We start from the raw sequence: 21238 nt of genomic DNA on the forward strand, positions 1-21238 counted from the left end.
AAGGTTTGAAAATGTTCAAATTTTAATTGTTTTTATTTAGTTTTGACTTCTGAATTTTTTTTACATTATAGTTTAGTTTTAATTCATTTTTAGCATGTTAGCTAGTTAAGTTTTTATTTTGCAAAAAGACTTAGTTTCAGTTTGGTTTTAATTTTCTTCATCAGGGGCAAAACAAAAAAAATATAATAGTGATAGTTATACCAGAAAAAATCCCAGATAAGGACAGACCACTGAAGCAGCAAAAATTACCAAAACCTGCCGCAAGCTACAAAAATACAGTATAGCAAAAAACAAAAAAGTGAAAACAGACACTAGACCTCATATTAATGAACTATGATAAAGACATAAATGAAAACTAAGCACATTTTCTCTAAAATCTGGTTTAGTTTCGAAGTTCTTATAGTTTCAGTTAGTTTTTGGGAGGTCTAGTTTTTATTTTAGGAAATGAAAATGGATTTTCATCCTAGTTTTTGTCATTTCGTTGGTCTTAGTTAAATATAATAACCTCGGTGAAATGATGTCAGGGTTAATATACACAAAAAAGTTATGTTTACAAACAGATTGAGCAAAAACAAAGCTTAGAAGACAAAAAAATAAACTCCTACACATGCAGGACACCATATTTTTTCATAAAAACATGGTGGAACCAGAGTGTTAATGTCAAATAATGTGACTATGTACCTTTAATAAGTGAGAACAACTTTATAAGACCTAAAGGGAACCTTAAAGTGTAATGAAGGAATCAGTTAGCTCTACACAAACTGTTACCAAGTAAGACCACATTCATGTTAAACTTACGACTCATTAAAAGTGGAATCACTGCTACATCACAGCTAATCCTCTATTATTATAGTATTAAGGTGCGGTTTAGTTTCATCAAACCTCTTCTATAAAATCAGCAGCAGCATATCAGTTTAATAAAGAAACTAACTTCAAAGAATAACTCAGCATTGTGATTGTGAATCTTAACATTATCAATAAAGATTCGGACTGATGTTTGCCGTTATTAATGGTCCTCTGTGTCCGACATGCAATTCAACATAAATCCAGAGATATGCAGTCAAAGCAGCCGTGTTATTTTCATACATGTCAGAAAACTTAAAAATTATAGCTAAGAGTTGATGCTAACATGCTAAGCTAAAGGCAATCGAGGTTAGTCGAATACCCATCGGAAAAAAATATATATATTTCTTTTATTTTAGAGCAATGACCGTTTTTTCGTTTACAAATTGGACTTTTTTTGAACTACTGTGACACCTGTCAAGACTTCAGGGTCTCCATTTTCAAAAAGAAGACAAAAACTGGCGTTAAAGCTCTAATGATGAGTACTTCCTCTAGTTTGGGGCCATTATTTGGTTAGTTTTTGTAAAATGGGGTTCTAATGTGAGGCTATAAGCAGTCAATAACCAACCTGTCACACTGTTTACTAATACAGATAAGTAGAAGTTCAAGGTTTAAACGCTCTGAGTAAAGTGGAATCCCAAAACTCTGCGATGGAAACTGTCTTAGGATGGAAAGTTTGCTTTAATATAATCTACAAATAACTAGTTATTGGTTCGAAGAAAAAAATAAAATAAAATAAAGAAGCAAAACCAGGAAAAATTAAGATACGAAGAGAGTTATCAATTGTAGGCATTATATAAATTCATTACTTAAAAAAAATAATAATCCAAAAGTTATAAACTAAGCATTTTAATCTATTATATAGAACATTTAAAGAAAATTAAATTTTTATTATAATATTGCCAAACAAAAAAAAATATTTAGTAGCTGGAAAGAACAGAGCGTTTGTCTGAAACAACATTTGTCAGACATTTTAAAACACTTTTTTTTGTGGTGTTTACAATTTGCCTCTATTTGGGGAAAAAAAAAGAAAAATATCAAAGCCTAATGAATTTACAGGAGATAATGCCAGCAAACAATCAAATTATATCAAAGTGTGAGAATGGCTAGCCGGTGGCTGTTGGATCTTGTCACCAGTTGATCTGTCCTGCAGGAACAAAGCGAGCTGCATATTGTAGTTGTGTTTTGGTTTTATTGTTGAACATTTTGGTACTTTATACACTTTAAGCACCGAGGCTGAGATACTAAAACCATCGAAAAAAAAGTGTTGCAATCTTATTTTACCAGACTTCTCTGGGCAGTTTGTTGATGACTTCATTGAGTAATATAACAGAAAGGATGTTAAAGAATCTTTCCTCCCAGCAAAATAGCTTCTACCATTTTACTCTATGTAGTTTAGTTATCAAAGTGTACTTAACTTAAGATAGAAATAATTTCGGTAGTGTTTTCTAAAGTGCATTCAATGCCAGTAGGGATGTATTTCTAGTTGCAAATGAGGTGATGGCACAGATTGTGCAAAAATGATGGGAAAATATGACAAAAATTAACTTTCTGGGCGATATCAGATATAACTATTTATTAATAAGAAGTTAAAAGTCTTGCAGTTCAGCAGCTGAAGTTTGCCACCAGCCGGAGCAGCCGGTCACCAGTCGGAGGAGCTGGCCAGCAGCTCCGGCTGGTGGCCACCCGGAGCTGATGGCCACTAGCCGGATCCGATTGCCACAAGCCGGAGCTGCTGGCCACAAGCCAGAGCTGTTTGCTAACTGATGGAGCTGTTAGCTAACACCTGGAGCTGTTGGCTAACTGATGGAGCTAATGGCTACCAGCCGGAACTGCTGGCTAACAGCTGGAGCTGTTGGCTAACTGTTGGAGCTAATGGCTACCAGCCGGAACTGCTGGCTAACAGCTGGAGCTGTTGGCTAACTGTTGGAGCTAATGGCTACCAGCTGGAGATGCTGGCTAACAGCTGGAGCTGTTGGCTAACTGATGGAGCTAATGGCTACCAGCCGAACTGCTGGCTAACAGCTGGAGCTGTTGGCTAACTGATGGAGCTAATGGCTACCAGCCGGAACTGCTGGCTTACAGCTGGAGCTGTTGGCTAACTGTTGGAGCTAATGGCTACCAGCCGGAACTGCTGGCTAACAGCTGGAGCTGTTGGCTAACTGATGGAGCTAATGGCTACCAGCCGGAACTGCTGGCTTACAGCTGGAGCTGTTGGCTAACTGATGGAGCTAATGGCTACCAGCCGGAACTGCTGGCTAACAGCTGGAGCTGTTGGCTAACTGTTGGAGCTAATGGCTACCAGCCGGAACTGCTGGCTAACAGCTGGAGCTGTTGGCTAACTGATGGAGCTAATGGCTACCAGCCGGAACTGCTGGCTTACAGCTGGAGCTGTTGGCTGACTGTTGGCCTTGGTGAAGCCTGTAGAAGTTGTGATTACTAATACGTTCCCAGAAGCTAGCAGTTTATAAGAAGCTGGTTTACTTAAAAAAAAAAAAAAAAAAAGTAAACTATTAGTTGAAAAAGTGTTTGAGTTTCAGTAGAATTAAAGTAGCGCTTTTTGCTCACAAACTATGTAATAACTATCATGTTTGCATGATATTGGCTAAATTAAGATATATTAGTTGTAATGTCTTGAATACAGTAAAGCAACATATTAGAATTATTCATAAACATCAAAATTTGTCTTTACAAATCAAAGGACCACTGATGATAAAATATGTGGCTGAAAAGTTTCCATCAATGTTTAAGTAGTGCGGTCTGTATGTATAGAGTTGGAGCACAGGAATAAATATGAAGTATTTCCTCTTAACTTCCATTTTCTAAAAATCGTACAAAGCGATACCAACACTTTGGAGTAACGGCGATGGCGTTAGGGGATGAGTTTTCTATTTGCTATGCATTAGAAAGGCATCAGGAGGCAACAGGTTGCTACAAGAGAAGAGAGAGTGACGACACGGCAACAAGCTGAGCACCGAACACACAGAACTGCAGAATTAGATTTTAAATGCAGCTGAATATTGTAGAAACTGCTAAAAACATGCAAACCAGACTGTCACAGAAACATCTGAAATGGAACATAGAGTCTAGCAGAGCGGCTTGGTGTAGAAACCAGAACCAGAACATCTCTTCATCTTTTTCTCTGTTAGGCGTGAGACTGCATCACTCTTATCCACTGGGTTTCTCTTTTAAGGTAAAACAAACAGGAGGCACATTTCAGACGCGCAAACAATTCAAGCATCTTCCTCATCTCCCTCTGGACTCGTTTGATGATTCTCAGCTTCAGCTGGCCTTCTGCCGAACATTTTTTCCTCCTTTTAGTCAAAACACATCAGATATTTAACCCCAACTGTAAAATTAATCTTTTTCACTGGAAAAACGATCTAGAAATAAGTAAAATTTCTTAACTTAAGTGTATTTATCCTTAATTTGAGTAGGGAAAGGAGATAGTTTGCCAAAGGAATTAGTTTTTTTTAACTCTTAAAATAAGATAATTAGATAAAATGCACTTGAAATAAGACAATGCAGTTGTGTTTTCTTATTTTAAGTGTAAACTGTCTTGTTCCATTGGCAATTTTTTTTACCTACTCAATTCAAGAACAAATGCACTTATTTTATGAAAAAATGACTTATCTAGATTTCGATTTATCAATTTTTACCTCAGCATTCTACAACCTTCTTCCTCCCTTCTCAGTTTGCAGGAACATGTGCGTGTTTTTCAAAGATTTTCTGAGCACTATTCGATGAAAATAAAACACCTGTTATATTGCTGTTTTTATTAAGAGTATTGAATAAATACAACCTAGTTCTATCATCAAGGGACAACATGGAAAGCAGGAAAAAAAAAAAAAGTTGATCCAAACGTATCAGAATCTCATTTCTACATAAAAACTTTTCAATCAAACACCTCGTCACAAACACAGAGAATAAAGAGTTAAAACGATTCAGACTTCTTTTTTCTTTTTTGTTAGCTTGTACATGAGGATGAAAGAGAGAGTTGGAGGAAGCCATGATGAGATGGACACTGAATTATTTAAGTATGCGCTTACTGAGGGAAAACGTTCCTAAAGTCACGAGGAAAAGCAGGAGATGAAGGTGGTTTTCTAGAAGAGTTGACGATTCCTCAGAAGTAAAAGCCGTCCTGGGTTTTTTTCCTTCACATAGAGTACCGATCAGGACCAAAGCAGAGTTACTTCAGGTAAAATATATGAAAGGGGTGACGGTAATGACGCATGATGAAGTGAGAGAAGAGCTACTGAACAATTCTAATTTTTGCAACAACAGATTTGAGATAAACGGGGTTTAAAAAGGTCAGGATCCCATCGCAGAGCTGCTGCTCCTACTGCCGTCCGCCACGGACCTCCACCTGTAGGTGCAGCAAAGAAGGGGGGAGGAAACACTGCGAGAATCTGGGTGGTGGCTTTGGTTGTCGTGCATGAAGAACAGGATCCGTCGCCGGAGGGGAGAGAGAGAGGGGGGGCTGGCCGAATGGTGATGTCAGCGCCGTGGTCCGTGCGAGAGCGAGCATTCTCGCGGAAGTTGAGCTTGAAAGACTCAATCTGCAGCAGAGGGGTTAAGGTTAGGGGAGGAGGGGGGTTGGGGAGGGAGGGAGTAAAAGTGAGGCAGGGAGAAAAAAAAAAAGATTTACAGTAAGGAAAATAAGGGGGGGAGGGGAGGCGGTGAAGTTAAAGGGGGGCAGTTGAAATGAGGAGGGCAGAGGGATAGCAGAATTAGATGCCTGTAAGATAAAAAGTCAAAATATAATCAGATGGACGGCAGACATGATTAGCTTAAACACATTCAGACACAATGAGGGCTAACATTAGCTCCAACGACCCAAAAAATGTCGGAAGTCATCGTTAACTATGCTAGTTTTATTTTCCTTTTACTAAACTGTGACGAATTAAAGACATTTAGTAAAAATCGTGGCAAAAAGATACAAATATAAAATCTTAGAGTCAGTGCTTACTGATGGGCTTTTGAGAAAATTACGAATTCTTTTTATTATGTTAAATTTCATGGTCCGCCCTTCAAGATATAACAAATGGCTAGTAGTGTTTTAAATTTATATTAAGTGTCCAACCGGATAACACATAATCGCATAATGTATTGCGATTATGCAGACGATGTGTTGATTTGCTATGCAAAGTGAGGTTGCGAAATGAGGGTAAACATTGTTTAAGATTTGGAGTGTCTTGTCGACGTACGGAGAAAATACACCGTTACAACCCGTAAGCTCAACACAGCATCGTGTGTAGGTCACGCAAGTGAGTGCTCTCATTTATGATCAGTCAATTTGTCTATGCTAGCAGCGTAATTGGGAGATGAGGGTGAACGTCGGTCAAGATTTGGAGTGTCTTGTCAACGTACGAAGAAAATACACCAGACGCGTTAAAACTTGTAAGCTCAACACAACAGCGTGCGTAGGTCACGCATGTGGGCGCTCTCATTTATGATCAGTCGTTAATGCTAGCAGCATTATTGCGAAAAGAGGGTAAACATCGGTCAAGATTTGAAGTATCTTGTCGATGTACGGAGAAAATACACCAGATGCGTTAAAACTCGTAAGCTCAACACAGCATCGTGCGTAGGTCACGCATGTGAGTGCTCTCATTTATGATCAGTCAATTTGTCTATGCTAGCAGCATAATTGCGAAATGAGGGTAAACATCGGTCAAGATTTGGAGTGTCTTGTCTACGTACGGAGAAAATACATCGTTACAACTCGTAAGCTCAACACAGCATTGTGCGTAGGTCACGCAAGTGAGTGCTCTCATTTATGATCAGTCAATTTGTCTATGCTAGCAGCGTAATTGGGAAATGAGGGTGAACGTCGGTCAAGATTTGGAGTGTCTTGTCGAAGTACGAAGAAAATACACCAGACGCGTTAAAACTCGTAAGCTCAACACAGCAGCGTGCGTATGTTACAGAGCACTCTTTTTTTGATCAGTCAAGTTGTTTATGCTAACAGCGTAATACATGTGTCCCGCGCTGTTGTTTACATTAAGCTTCGCCTAAATTAGGTTGAAGTTGTTATTTAAGTCATTGTAGGCTACTGTTTGGTAAGGAATAAAAAAGAAAATGGCCTCCAGAGATAAATCATCAGCAATTTTTAGTAGTTGTGATAAGCTAACAAGCTAACATGCTAAAATGTTTTATTTCTAACCTGATGGTTAAGGCACTGACCTATAGGTGATCTAAACAGGATATATTACTTGTAATTTCAAAACCTTTGCCATGTTAGAGGTCAAAGTTCTTCAATTGATCAGTGAGAGCGCAGATCTACGCCTCTTGCTTGCTAGGCGAGCAAGGCTATGCTGAGTTGAGGGCGTGGTTAGCTGCTGAAGGCTAAGCCATCCTAAATAACAGCTGATCATCTCCGGCTTTCATTGTTTTTGAGGTAAGGCCCACATAGAACGAACCCTGTGAAAGGATGCAGCCCCTGAATCGCAAACACCCATAGCTGTGGAGCAAACGTTGATGCATCTTTTAAAACCACGCACATAAGCGTTACGTCCTTAGTGTATTTACAGCTGTCAGGAAGCACAGAGGCTCAGAAGGCAGGTGGAAGTTTCTCTTTTTCCACAGAATGAGAGAATGAGAGTGGGCTAACACGCCAGTCATTGGCTGGGAGGAGTTAAATTTGTAGCTATAAAATTTTCCTCTATCCTCAAAGTCATTCCAAAAAAGTAAGAAAACAATCCACTGGACTTTGTTTCCAAGTTTGAAGACCTTTCGCTTCCCATCCAGGAAGCTTTTCCAATTCAAAATGTCAGAAATAGCGTTTAGTTCCAGGTTTTATAGAGTGGACTAAAAACAAAACTTGTTTTGGCTTAGAAAACATGCAAATTGAACCGGACGAACGGGTCCACCCTTATGAAATGGGGGCCGTTTGGGTTCTTTGTTAGCCTGTAATAACCAAAAGCTGTCTATGTTTCTGAAAGGGAGGTCATAGATGCTAAAAAAGAAACAAAACAACCCCGATTCCATAAGGACGTACTCGTTCTTCAGGTTTGTTTTTAGTCCCCTCTAAAAAGTCTGGAACTCAAGGCTATTTCTGACATTTTGAATGAAAAAAAACTCCCTGGACGGGAAGCGAAACGTCTTCAAACTTCAAAACCAAGTTCTGTGGACTTTTTTATAAAAACTTTTTAAATGACTATGACCTGGATGACTGAGAAAGATGATTTCGGGGAATATAAAATTTGTAGCATCTTTGACTTTTTCCATCAGGCTCTTCCGTCTTTGAGGGAATCAAACGTAAGGAACCGACTCTGAACTCATGACTTTAAACAAACACAGACTTACTTGTTTCTGGCATTTGGGAGTCCAGAGCTTGAGGCTCCCGGAGGCCCTCACCATCACTGGGAGCTCCATCCTTCAACCCATTCTCCTGGGTATTAGGGTCCCCTCCTGGCCCTGACTCGGGGGCCAGAGCCAGGCTGCTAATCATGGGAGTCCCAGTCCCCTCGGTCTGTTGGGGCCCCTCAGCCTAAAAATACACAGCAGAACATGGCAGCTGGTTCAGAACAACCTGGATAAACTGTTCCCATTTAGCCGTGAGGCTGAAAGCAACCTAAACTATAAAGCTAAATCTGGTAAACATAAACCATGAGAAAAAATGTTTTTAAACAGTTTTAAAACAACAGAAATATCAGAGCTGTACCATTAGAATCTGTTGCTACACACTGCCAGTCAGCATGCTGAAAAAGACTAATCTTGTTCTGACATTAAATCAAGGAGCATGCATTGTGTGGAGATGAGCACAGCGCCACCTATTGCTCCATTAAGGCAGCACTCTTTACCACTACAGCTGGTAAAATAGAAGGGTTGTCAAAAATATTGATATTTTCTGTAAAATCTATAAATTTAATCTATAATCCAAAAACAACTGATATAAAAATGCTGCATCTGGACACAATACTAATCATGGTAAACATGGTATAGATGCTAAAGACATATTCTTGCTATTTATTAGGGTAAAATCTCACTCATTTAGGAATTAAAAGGAAAATACCTCAGAAAACAAGAAAATCTACATCTAGAGCTGCGGGGTCCAAATAAAGAAAATCATCAACCAGTAAAGGTCCGGAGAAATTTTTAATTATAATCTGTTACCTTAAACAGAATTTAACACTGAAATAAAATGAAGTGTTTATGCATCCATGTTTTACATTTAATTTTTAAATAAAAAAAATATTTAAAAAAATAGGACATTTTTACATTTTAAAATCTAAATTTTTTTTTATAAAACACCTGAAATGACCGTTTTAATATTTCTGTCTTAATGTTGGCAGTGGGCTTTAGGCTGCCCTGCAAGGCTTTAAACCTGGGTTTAACCGGAGACTAAGCCATTCTCAAGCACATATCAAGGAGCTCATTCTGAGCCTGGATCCAGATTTATTGTTGATTCTGTTCATGGTGGAGAATCCTGCTTCACAGCAGCAGGTTGAGCCAAACATCCTCTAAATGTGCAGGGTCATCTTTGAGCACGCCATTTCACTTTTCTTTCACCAGTTCACCGCAGTTCTTCCAGCAGTCCACACTTTCTCTGCTCTCTTTTTCTCATGGTCTTCTCCTTCTTTCCCATCGCCCGGCTTGCCACAGGTTTGCCTGCTGTGTCTAAAAGTAGCAGCAGCAGCAACCCAGACTGACAGCTCATTGGCTCATTTGGATCACGTGCAGCCTGGAGCCGGACGCTCCCCAGGGCTTTACCGTATTAACAGGAGAAGAGGCGCAAGAGAAGTTAGACACTGTTGTTAGACGACATGCGGTAATTTATGACTAATCCAGACCTCTGGAGGATAGAATTAGCTTTTTTTTTTTTTTACACAATTATTTAACTAACATCTATGGCTCTGTTAAGGAAGCATCTTCCATGTTAAGTTTTGAATTATTCCTGTTAATAATAAGTTAGACTTTGAAGTTTAAAAGAGGCCATGCTTAGAAATCAGATTTCCAAACAGGACTTGTTCTTATAACCAACAGCTCTCTAACTTCAAACAGTCTTTCCATGTCAGCCTCACCTTGACGTTCTCTCCTCCAGGAGAACTGCTCACATTGTCCTGCAACCCGACTTTGGCCTGAGTATCTTCTCTAAAGTTCACTTTGTGGGATTCGTTCTTTGTGGTGCCTCCACCTGCATCACAAAAGAACAATCAGCCTGATAATCTCACCTTTAATACTAAAGTAGCCACATGCTTAATACCTAAATTTATTACAAAAAAAGGTATATTCTGACAGAACGCGAAAGCTGCAAGTTTTTGGTTGGCGTTGGTCACTTGATATTCTGCCTTTTTCCTGCTTGGCTTTTGTCCAGATATTGTGGCGAACTGCATCCAGCTCGCTCCATCAGCATCTATCTGCTTGCTAGTTCATCTCTGCTAACCTGATCTTGATTTTAATGAGCGAATCACAGCTCTGTATTTGAAACCCAACAGCACAGGAGATGGGATCCTTTGAATAACCAAATCCCCTTCCAGTGTGCTAGCACCAACATGTGCACCTGGACCCGTGACCGGATGAAAACTTCCAGGTTTCTGTCCAGCATCCAGAGCTGATGAACCACAGCAGGGGGACTGATCAACCTCAGGAGATTAGAGAAATATCTGTTCCTCTGTTGTGCTCCTTCAGCCTTAATCACCACCACATCTGGTGGCTAATTGGTAAATGTGACGCCTATTGTCAGAGGTTCCAGTTTTTTTAACTGCTGCGCTCTATCTGCACATCCACACCTACTTATAGCTCCGCTTTACATGTATTTATCTCTCCCCGTTGTCAACCTTTACCCTGAAATCCCACATCCTCCCTAACCGCCCTGCTCCATTCCTGCGCAAACTAACGCCTACAGCCTCTGCTGTTCCTCCCATCTGGTTCTGCTCTGACTTCCTTGGAGCTGGAGGAGAGCATGTGTGATATTTAATTTATAGGAACACAATAGAAGGTAATGAACGCTTAATTCAATATGATGTAATAAAAAAATTCCCATTAGCATTCATCATGTGCAGTTTCTGCCCAAAAACTTTCTTTTCATTGTGGATTGTGTAATAATGATAACTAGGAACATAAAAAATTGGTTTGTTCTCCTTCAAAAATCCGCCTCTCTGCAAAACCACTCGCCTTCTTGCAATCCAGCTTTGCGTAATCAGTCCGGCAAACGCAGCTACTCCAGAGTTCCTTCGCTTTATTGCGTCGACTCACAGCGCAACTTTATCACACTGGAAAAATCGAAATCTAGAAAAGTCATTTTTCCTTAAAATAAGTGCATTTGTTCTTGGATTGAGGAGGTAAAAGTGCCATTTTGCCAATGGAGCAAGACAATTTACACTAAAAATAAGAAAACACAATTGCATTGTTTTATTTGAAGAGCATATTATCTTATTATCTTATTTTAAGAGTAAAAATACTCATTCTATTGGCAAACTATCTAATTTACCTGCTCCAATTAAGGGTAAATACACTTAATTTCAGAAATTTTTACTTATTTCTAGATTATTTTTCCAGTGCAGTTGGTCCACCGTGTCCACTAACAGTGACACTTCGCTATAATCTACATTATTTACCATTCTTATCAATCAAAATGTACTTTACACACCGAATAAACCGTATCTCTACTAAACTGGACTTTTCATTGGCATAACACAGAAATCCATCAATCCAGTCTCTGCATTCAGTGTGAATGTAGCTCGTCTTTGTTTCGTGCAATTATATGAATAAAGGAAACATTTAAAGTTTTTTAACCTAAATCAGTCTGCAGGAGTATATATTCTGAGGTACAGAGAGTCTGGTGTTTCTTCTGTGAACTAACGGATCAGAGCAGGCGTCGGCTCACCAGGTTTGTGCTTAATGTTGTCCTTGGAGCCGCACTTTGAAGTCACCTTACTTACATCCACCTTCTTGTTGAGAATCTGCACCTGGTAAATTGGAAATAAAGATTCATTTTTTAGTTCAATCTTTATTCTGGAAGCACATTTGAATTTAAGGCTTCTTCATCTTAAAAAGAAAAAACAAGGGTTTTACTTTTTACACCACGGTCAATGTTACAGTTACAAAAAGTTGTAAAAACTTTAACATTCTTCCTAAAGGAACAGAGTTTCATAGCTGCAAATAGTAAAGCAGCAAAGCGCCACTTTACTGATAACTGCTGGTCAGCTGGCTGAAAGAAGGCTACTAAACAAAGTTTAAAACAGATTAATTTAGAATAAAACTGCTATATAAATAGTAATAATTAAGGAAGCCAAATAAACTCTGCATTGTTTAGTGCTTCACACAAAAAAAAAAAATAAAAATACAGAACTAAACCAAAATCAGATGGTTTTTCTCGCCATAGTAGCTTCATCTTTTAGTTTTAGCTGGGCTTCTTTTGACAGATAGTTATGGATTGTTCATCTATATTTCTATTTGCATTTAATGCTACATTTATATATTTTGTGATTTTGTGCCATCACCGCTTTATCAGTTCCCTAGTTGGGGAAAAAGAAATGGTCAGAAAGTCTGGAGAATTATTTTGCCTAAAGCATCACATCTATCCATGTCACCAATCGAAGCAGATCTGCCGTAGCGTCCGAAGCTCTCAGGTCATCATACAGTGAGAAGCTCTCCATTCAATTTTAAAAGATTTCTCTATTGAGTAGGGGTGTAAATAATAATCGTTTTGTATCGATGCGTCGATCCAAAAACCAACGATCCGATGCATCGACACGTCCGCAAGATAATCCATTATCCATTTGCTCCTGGACGTAATTCTCCCTCCCGTGCTGCGGTGGCGCTAAACCTATTTTGCCCTCCTACCTCGCTTCCTGGTTATACTCTTACAGCAGTGTGTTGCAGTGAGCTTGACGCAGACATTTTTAAATTATGCTCAGTATTGAAGCGTGGTCTGTGCTACACGCTGTGGGTCTAGATACGGCCGAGGCGACGAGGAAGTGGGGGCGAGTTTAGTCCAACGACGGAGGGACATGAGGGCCAAAAAGAGCGGAGATCCTGGTGGAAAAAGGGTCCCAGCGTTCTCGCGCACCTCGCTCTTCTAGCGGGTCAAACTTCACGAGTTGTTTTCCGCAATTTCGGTCATAAAAACAAAACAAGCCTCCTGTCTGCTGCACTGTTTGCGATCAGCTACAATCTGGGAGAGGAGCAGCGGAGCGTCTGTGGAGGGGGGGGGACGTCTGGAGCCGAGGTATTGCACTCATTGCACTGATTATGTGCAGTATTTTTTGAAGCAACTTTTCTACTTCTATTATTTGCTGTTGTTTCTAAAAAAAAAAAAAATGCATAACTATATTACAGCTTTCATTGATTTATTTCAAACTGGAAACTTTGTTTAGCCTGTAAGGTGTAAAAAAAAAAAAATAATAAAAAAAATTTTTTTACCGATTAATCAAATCGAATCGTGGTGTATTCTTGAGTATCGAAAATAATCGAATCGTTGGGTCAGGAAGTCGATACTGAATCGAATCGCCATGATGGATGTGATTTACATCCCTAGTATTGAGGAATATAACTTTGATTGTGGGGATTTTTTTTTATTTGAAAAAAGGCCCAGAAAACAAAACAAATAAAAAAAATCCTATGATAGTGCGCTGAAAAACGTGACAGAGCCACAAACAAAACAGAACAAGCACAGCCAATCAGAGACCAGACAACCGCATTTACTTAGTGAGTTAGAGGCAGAACAAGGTGAGAGAGGAGAAGCTTAAGGAAGCGTGGGGAAGGTAAAGCATGTTCTGTAGCAGGGGGAGCAGGTTCTTTGGGCGTGTACTTCCTGTCTGAGCGTCAGTGACGTCACCCACCGGTTTTTAGTCAATAAACCTTAAATCCTGTATTTTGGCCTTATGGTAGATCAGAAGTGACCTATCTTGTAATGACACCCAAGCACAGATTTGTATTTGTTGGTAACTTGGATGTCTTCAAATGATTTTAGAGGGAACCACCAACTAAGTGTGTTTAGGGGTTAAAAATCTGATTTCTCACCCCTTCTGGTGGGAACGTTTTTGTTTGTGGCCCCCCTGACTGGGACCTGTGGGCCAGACAGTACTTACATTCCCTCCACCAGGAACATGCTTCATATTGTCCTTGGAGCCCAAGCGTGAGGTGACATGGCTGAAGTCCAGCTTTTTGGAGACTATCTGAACCTACATGGACACAGCACAGTGGCAAGAAGAGAGGAGGCAGGGGAGGGGCCGAGGAGGGGGAGGGGACCACAAGAGTTAAAAAGGAAAGGAGGAACAGAAGGTGAGGGAGACAGGAGGACAGTAGAAGTTGGTACCACAGCCGAGGTTAGAAAGGACAAGACATCAGGAAAAAGCAAGGTTCACCACCTTAATGTCTAAAGATGCTGCTTTGGACGCTATTTCCCAGGAAAAAGTTTTTTTTTTTGTAATTCTTGTATATAGTGCAAGTACATTGGGGGAGGGGTATCCACAGTTGATGATAATGTCAACAGCTTTGACAGTAATGCCTATTTATCCATTTTTTTTTTATAGTTTTTCATTTCAGTTTATTAGCAGCAAAATTCAGGGAACCTCTTTTCTATAACAACATAATAAAGTAGGAACTATGACTAAATAAGTTTGTAGACTGGTATAAAAAAAGAAAAAAGGCCCCACATAGCTGCGCAAACACATGTCCATGGACGCCTGCGCTGAGTTTGCAGGGACAGTTGAATTTTTATGACCACATATAGAATGTCTCACTGCTCGGTAGGAGAAAGACTTTTCATCCTGAACTGTTTTAAATGTGACTCTAAGATAACAAGACTTCTTAGGATATCAAACAGGGAAAATCTACTCTGTTGCTCTTTGGGCCTCACTGATGGGTATATAGGGGAGCCTTCAGATCTGCTTGGGTTTTGAGGGAACCACTGTTAACACTTTATGACGAAAAACTTCACTGGGAGAGATTGGGTTGCAAAGAAAAATACTTTAAGATGTGTTTGAGTTTCTAGCTGCTGAATTAGGGTGCTGCCATTGCAGAGCATTTGGCTGTGATAGCATCTGAGTCTCCAGCTAGATGGAGACTTAAGGACCACAGCATTGTCACACCACAGAGGAAAGAGGAAACCTGTGTCCAAGAAAAACAGAAATATGGTGACAGCTACCATAAGTACCAAGTGGTACCACAGCAAAGCCACAAAGGTCCAGACTTTGTCTGAATCTGCTTCTGATCCAAACTCTAGGTTTGAGATGATTATGTGCTTTTTCAAACATGATGGGGGATATAATGCACAGTTTAGAACACTGAAACTTGCACCCTGAGGTGTAAACCACACACTAAGAATACATAATCTGATTTCTAAACAGCAGGTGGAGAAGCAAAGACCAGCAAAGTGGAACAAAATCTAAGGAGGAGGCCACCATCGTTAATCATTAGCATGTTATAAAGAGATAACATATAAATCGGTTACTCTGACAGGACAATAAACAGAGTACAACTTCACATGCAACCGAGAACATTTATTTGAAGAGCTGAAAAACCACTATGGTCGCCTTCAGATTGTCTAATTTCCTAGTAGAAAAGTAGAAAAGAAAAAAATAATAAACACAAACTCAAGTTGGGATTCTGATATGCATAAGGATGAACCTTCCTAAAGTATCCAATTGCTTTAAGGCATAAAGGTGTTTTGGTAATTGTTGTGTTGCATTAAAGCAGAAATGCACACAGTATGGTGGAATATTGTCTGTACCTGCTCACTAATGCGTCTCTTAGCTCTGTGGTAACACATCATGAGTTTAGTTGAGTGCAAAATGGGACAATGCATCCGCCGTTCAACAGGTGGCGCCAAATACACAGCAGATAAACATAATGGGTAGGGAGATCATGGAACAGATGGAAAAAGAACATTTTATGCTGGCTTTTAACAAAATTCACTAGTGAGTTTTGATTTTTTTTCTTTCTGGAGAAAAAAATAAATAAATACAAATATATATATTCTGTCTCTTCAATTCTTCTCTTCTCAGTAAACTGGGAACAAACCACAGAAGTATCACCCTCACAGAACGTAGACCGTTGTAGTTCAACCATCTCTGAAAAAGTGCAGATGTTATTGTTTTTTTCTTGTTTTTTTCGTGTTTTAAAAGTAAAACTGAGTGAAGAAACCAGCAGTGGAATTTAGACGGCATAAAGAACCTGTGCTTTGCTTGAAAAATAATTGAAGAAAATTCACTTCATACATTTATCTGTGCTTTATAAGATCTTCAAAGTAAAAAAAAAGAAATGTCAACACATTTGTAATAATCCTGTTGTCTCTGAGGATAAGATATAGATCAGTGCCAAACGGAGCTGATTTACAGGAAAACGGAATGAATGAATGAATGGATGAATGAATGAGTGAATGAGTGGGAGATGAGGAAATGCGTTTGGAGGGGAACTCACTTTGCTCTGGCTGCTTTCTTTGGAAGGCACGGCCCTTTTCTGAGTAACAGAAGACACCTGAGGAGAGAAGCCCCGCCCCCCATGATCAATGAAAGAAACGTGACGACAAATGGAGAGAAGGAAGCGGCCAACGTGCACAGAGAAGTTTGTGGAAGTGAGTTATAATGGATCAAAAGAATACCGGAGAAAGTGTGAAAACATGGAAAGCGAAGGCAGACGTCCGAATAAAGAGGGAAAACCAGCAACCGGTCTGAATGAAATATGGAAGTGAAGAAGAACCGTGTCTATTTTGGTTTAATCCAAGTCTGTTAAAGAGCGGAAACTGTGAGTTGCAACATCGACTAAAATGGGTGGATGATGCAATTTTTTCGACAACCAAACAAGGTTTTGGCTTAAAAAAGGGCCGCAACAAGAACATTAAACATTGTGTACCTATATGAGGCCTCTGGGACGGAGGATCGTGTGTGCAACTGTTAAGGAGAGCATAATGGAGCACAAGATGTCTGTCAGACCAGCAAACCCACAGTCAAAACCAGTTTATCACTTTAGTTTATCACAGTTTTTCGCTTTAATTTATCGCTAGTTTATTCCTGTTTATCTCTTTAGTTTATCCCTTTAGTTTATCCCTTTAGTTTATCACTTTAGTTTATCACTTTAGTTTATCTCTTTAGTTTATCCCTTTAGTTTATCACTTTAGTTTATCTCTTTAGTTTATCCCTTTAGTTTATCCCTTTAGTTTATCCCTTTAGTTTATCTCTTTAGTTTATCTCTTTAGTTTATCACTGTAGTTTATCACTTTAGTTTATCTCTTTAGTTTATCCCTTTAGTTTATCACTTTAGTTTATCACTTTAGTTTATCACTTTAGTTTATCCCTTTAGTTTATCACTTTAGTTTATCCCTTTAGTTTATCTCTTTAGTTTATCTCTTTAGTTTATCACTGTAGTTTATCACTTTAGTTTACCTCTTTAGTTTATCCCTTTAGTTTATCACTTTAGTTTATCTCTTTAGTTTATCTCTTTAGTTTATCCCTTTAGTTTATCCCTTTAGTTTATCACTTTAGTTTATCACTTTAGTTTATCTCTTTAGTTTATCCCTTTAGTTTATCCCTTTAGTTTATCACTTTAGTTTATCTCTTTAGTTTATCTCTTTAGTTTATCTCTTTAGTTTATCTCTTTAGTTTATCCCTTTAGTTTATCTCTTTAGTTTATCCCTTTAGTTTATCTCTTTAGTTTATCCCTTTAGTTTATCCCTTTAGTTTATCTCAATAGTTTATCCCTTTAGTTTATCCCTTCAGGTTATCCCTTTAGTTTATCACTTTAGTTTATCCCTTTAGTTTATCCCTTTAGTTTTTCACTTCAGTTTATTACTTTAGTTTATCCCTTTAGTTTATCCCTTTAGTTTATCACTTTAGTTTATCACTTTAGTTTATCACAGTTTTTCTCTTTAATTTATCACTAGTTTATCCCTTTAGTTTATCCCTTTAGGTTATCCCTTTAGTTTATCCCTTTAGTTTATCCCTTTAGTTTTTCACTTCAGTTTATTACTTTAGTTTATCCCTTTAGTTTATCCCTTTAGTTTATCACTTTAGTTTATCACTTTAGTTTATCACAGTTTTTCTCTTTAATTTATCACTAGTTTATCCCTTTAGTTTATCCCTTTAGTTTATCCCTAGTTTATCACTTTAGTTTATCACAGTTTTTCTCTTTAATTTATCACTAGTTTATCCCTTTAGTTAATCCCTTTAGGTTATCCCTTTAGTTTATCCCTTTAGTTTATCCCTTTAGTTTATCCCTTTAGTTTTTCACTTCAGTTTATTACTTTAGTTTATCCTTTTAGTTTATCCCTTTAGTTTATCACTTTAGTTTATCACTTTAGTTTATCACAGTTTTTCTCTTTAATTTATCACTAGTTTATCCCTTTAGTTTATCCCTTTAGTTTATCCCTAGTTTATCACTTTAGTTTATCCCTTTAGTTTATCCCTTCAGGTTATCCCTTTAGTTTATCACTTTAGTTTATCACAGTTTTTCTCTTTAATTTATCACTAGTTTATCCCTTTAGTTTATCACTTTAGTTTATCACAGTTTTTCTCTTTAATTTATCACTAGTTTATCCCTTTAGTTTATCACTTTAGTTTATCACAGTTTTTCTCTTTAATTTATCACTAGTTTATCCCTTTAGTTTATCCCTTTAGTTTATCACTTCAGTTTATCACAGTTTTTCGCTTTAATTTATCACTAGTTTATCCCTGTTTATCACTTTAGTTTTGTACAAAAAATGCACTTTAAACTACCTCAACGGGCGTTTATCTGATTGAGGTTAAGGGAAACACGCCTGTCGAGGAAGTTGAAAGTGTATTTTTCTTACAAAACTCAAGTGATAGCAGACATGGGCAATGTGGAGTCAACAAGTCATCTCCATGTCATGTATTTGTTCTACCCAGCCACTGAAGCAGGTGAGTCCAATCTTCACCATGAATTAACCTGTGCAGATTGGACTCACCTGGTTAATTGGCTGGGGAGATTAAATACGACATGGAGATGACTTGTTGACTCCACATTGCCCATGTCTGAGTGATAGGCTAAAGGGATAAACACAAATCTGATGTCTTGCTCATGCATATTGACTGTGGGTATGCTGGTCTGATGGGGTATGGTGATCTGAAAGAACACCGGCTACCAGAAAGTCATGCTTCCTTTGTTTCAAGTCAAAGCTTTGGTTAATGGAAGTTAGCTAACATGCAGGAGACGGTGTGAGAGGTGAGAAAAACGATGAATCCAAGAATAATTAGACTGAGATGATTTCTGTTGGTTGCAGGTAATTTCCTCCCTTCACTCTTCCTGCTCTCATAGTTTTGGTTCATAACCAGTGTTCCTGAATGTCATGGTAGATTGTCCAGCATCCATGCATCGGTTTTTACCAGCCATACGCACACAAATAACCAACGGTTTAGTTTTCTTTATGGATCTAAAAATGGCACTTTTTGAGGTGCCCTACATGACTTGTTAAGATGCGCTACACAAGACAAATTGTTTTGGCTTAGAAAAGTGTAGGTTAACAAAGAACCCAAATGACTCCCCATTCCATATAATGAAAGGAGAGTTGAATCGACCCGGACCAAACAAGTTAACAACTGGTTGCTCTTGGAGACGCCCCCTCCAAGAGAAGAGGGTTAAGAAGAAAGAGAAGTTAAGAGATAATCACCAGAAGGTTCCAAACCATGTTAATCACAGACTCTGCAGTTTGACAATACTTACAGTTAGTAAACAAGCATCAAGATCCCAACTAGCATGCTGGGAGCGGGACAGCGATATAAGACGTCACAGCAGGACCTACCTTCCCACCGCCGGGCTGGTACTTCATGTTGTCGGTGGAGCCAATCTTCGAGCGGACATTGCGAATGTCAGGAGCCGGAGCCGTGCCGGGGCGAGCCGCGGGCCTGGTGGCGGTGCTAGTCGTGGTGGATGTGATCGATGAAGTGGGCCGTGTGGTGCGGGGCACCAGAGGCTTCTTCTCTGTGGTGGCCGTGGTGGAGGACGGCGCAGCTGGCTTGGCTGCCGTTGTCCGAGTGCGAGAAGCAGTAGTGGTGGAAGATGCGCTCCTTGAGGCGGTGGTAGTGGTCTTCAGCTTGGTAGAGTCGGCTGGATGGAAAGTTTTATACAAAGCTTCAAAATGTGGCTCGCTTTGAATAGATATTCCTATCTTAGAATCTAGGGGTGGAACGGTTCACAAAATCCACGGTTTGGTTCACGGTTTTCGGTTCGGTATATGTTGATTGTTAGCCTGACATTCTGCTACACCCGGCTACGCTGCTTCGCTTCTTCTTCTTCTTGTTTACTACTGGTGGTTGGCTTTGGTCGCAGTACCGCCACCTTCTGCTCTGGAGTATAAACGCTTCGCCTATGAGAAAAAGGAGCAGCGCATGAACCGAACACAACACACACGAACCGAACCGAGACAGTTGAATTGAACGGTTCGGACGGTTTTCATAAACCGTTCCATCCCTTAGAATTCTCTACTTCCTCTGATTTGGATCTAGAAATGTAAGCGTTGGTCTTTGGCTCATCAAGACCATTTAAAGTGGCATATCCCACAACTTCCGGTTGACACCTGATGATTACGATAGACAACCATGACATATGATTCCTAAAAAGCCATTTCAATATAATGGACAAGCTAATGCTTCATAGCGATGGATATGCTGCTGTTGTCTGCAGCTGAAAAACCTGACTTCAAACAGCTGCTCGCTAATCTTGATCCGTGATACAACATTCTTGGCCCCAATTTTTCCTCTAACTCAGCGCTCCCTAATTTGGACGATGAATGCAGGGAATCAGTGCAAATCAGTGCTGTAATCTGTGTCTTACTACGCCACAACATTGGACCTCTGGTCAAGTCACACATCTGAGCATAACCTCAATTCGCCACATGGAAAGAGAATGGAATGTGGTAAGCGTCTAGAATCTAGACATCTGAAATGACAGATTGACTTTCATGTGGCTCCAGCCTCCAATGTTTTCCTTCTGCTGAAATGTCTGGCTCGTGGTACATGTGCTTTTCTCGTGCAGAGGTATTTTTTTTTTATATCTCAAACTGTATTCTGCCTGTATTCTCTCTACCCATTGCGGTTCCTTTCTTTCCACAGAATAAAGGCAGTGCTATAGAGAACTGCCTACAGGTTGGGGCCCTTGGCAGCCATAAGGCAACGTTCACACCGGATGCAGCAGGCGCGGCAGAAGCAGCGAGTTTACATGCAAAGTCAGTGGTTGACTCGCGTCAAGGCGCAGCAAAAGGTCCCGCAGCGCGTCTGAGCAGCTGAACAGCGCGTCGGGCGCGCTTAAGCATCTGACACGCCGCAAACGCGCTGCTGCTCGAGATGGAAAAATTTTACTTTTGCTGCTCGACGCGCCGCGTCAACCAATCAGAGAAGCTGATCTGGGAGCTGGCAGGGAGAGAGACATATCGCTGATGATCAGAGCGCTATGATCACTCCTCTGAAAGTTTATTAACGCCTAAATTAACTTAAAA

At 39.5% G+C, this 21238-nt stretch overlaps 1 protein-coding gene across 9 annotated transcripts in view; it reads right to left on the reverse strand.

Annotated features, from left to right (window-relative positions):
• Nucleotides 1–4602: 4602 nt before the first annotated feature.
• Nucleotides 4603–21238, reverse strand: part of LOC119799535 (microtubule-associated protein 4-like) — a 153030-nt gene continuing 136394 nt past the window's right edge. For 3 of the 9 annotated variants that reach the window (XM_038309481.1, XM_038309476.1, XM_038309483.1), the window contains 7 exons: nt 19547–19851; nt 16213–16269; nt 13881–13973; nt 11675–11756; nt 9870–9982; nt 8152–8335; nt 5449–5581 (listed from right to left, as the gene is read on the reverse strand). In XM_038309481.1, coding sequence (XP_038165409.1) covers nt 5574–5581; nt 8152–8335; nt 9870–9982; nt 11675–11756; nt 13881–13973; nt 16213–16269; nt 19547–19851 — 842 coding nt within the window. In that variant the 3' untranslated portion in view covers nt 5449–5573. Of the gene's footprint in view, nt 5403–5447; nt 5582–8151; nt 8336–9869; nt 9983–11674; nt 11757–13880; nt 13974–16212; nt 16270–19546; nt 19852–21238 lie in introns of those variants that run through there. The other 6 variants (XM_038309480.1, XM_038309482.1, XM_038309474.1 and 3 more) reach the window with 5 other exon arrangements.

Source organism: Cyprinodon tularosa, unplaced genomic scaffold, assembly GCF_016077235.1.
Source record: "Cyprinodon tularosa strain WSP-4 unplaced genomic scaffold, ASM1607723v1 ctg660, whole genome shotgun sequence".
Lineage (NCBI taxonomy): Eukaryota > Metazoa > Chordata > Actinopteri > Cyprinodontiformes > Cyprinodontidae > Cyprinodon > Cyprinodon tularosa.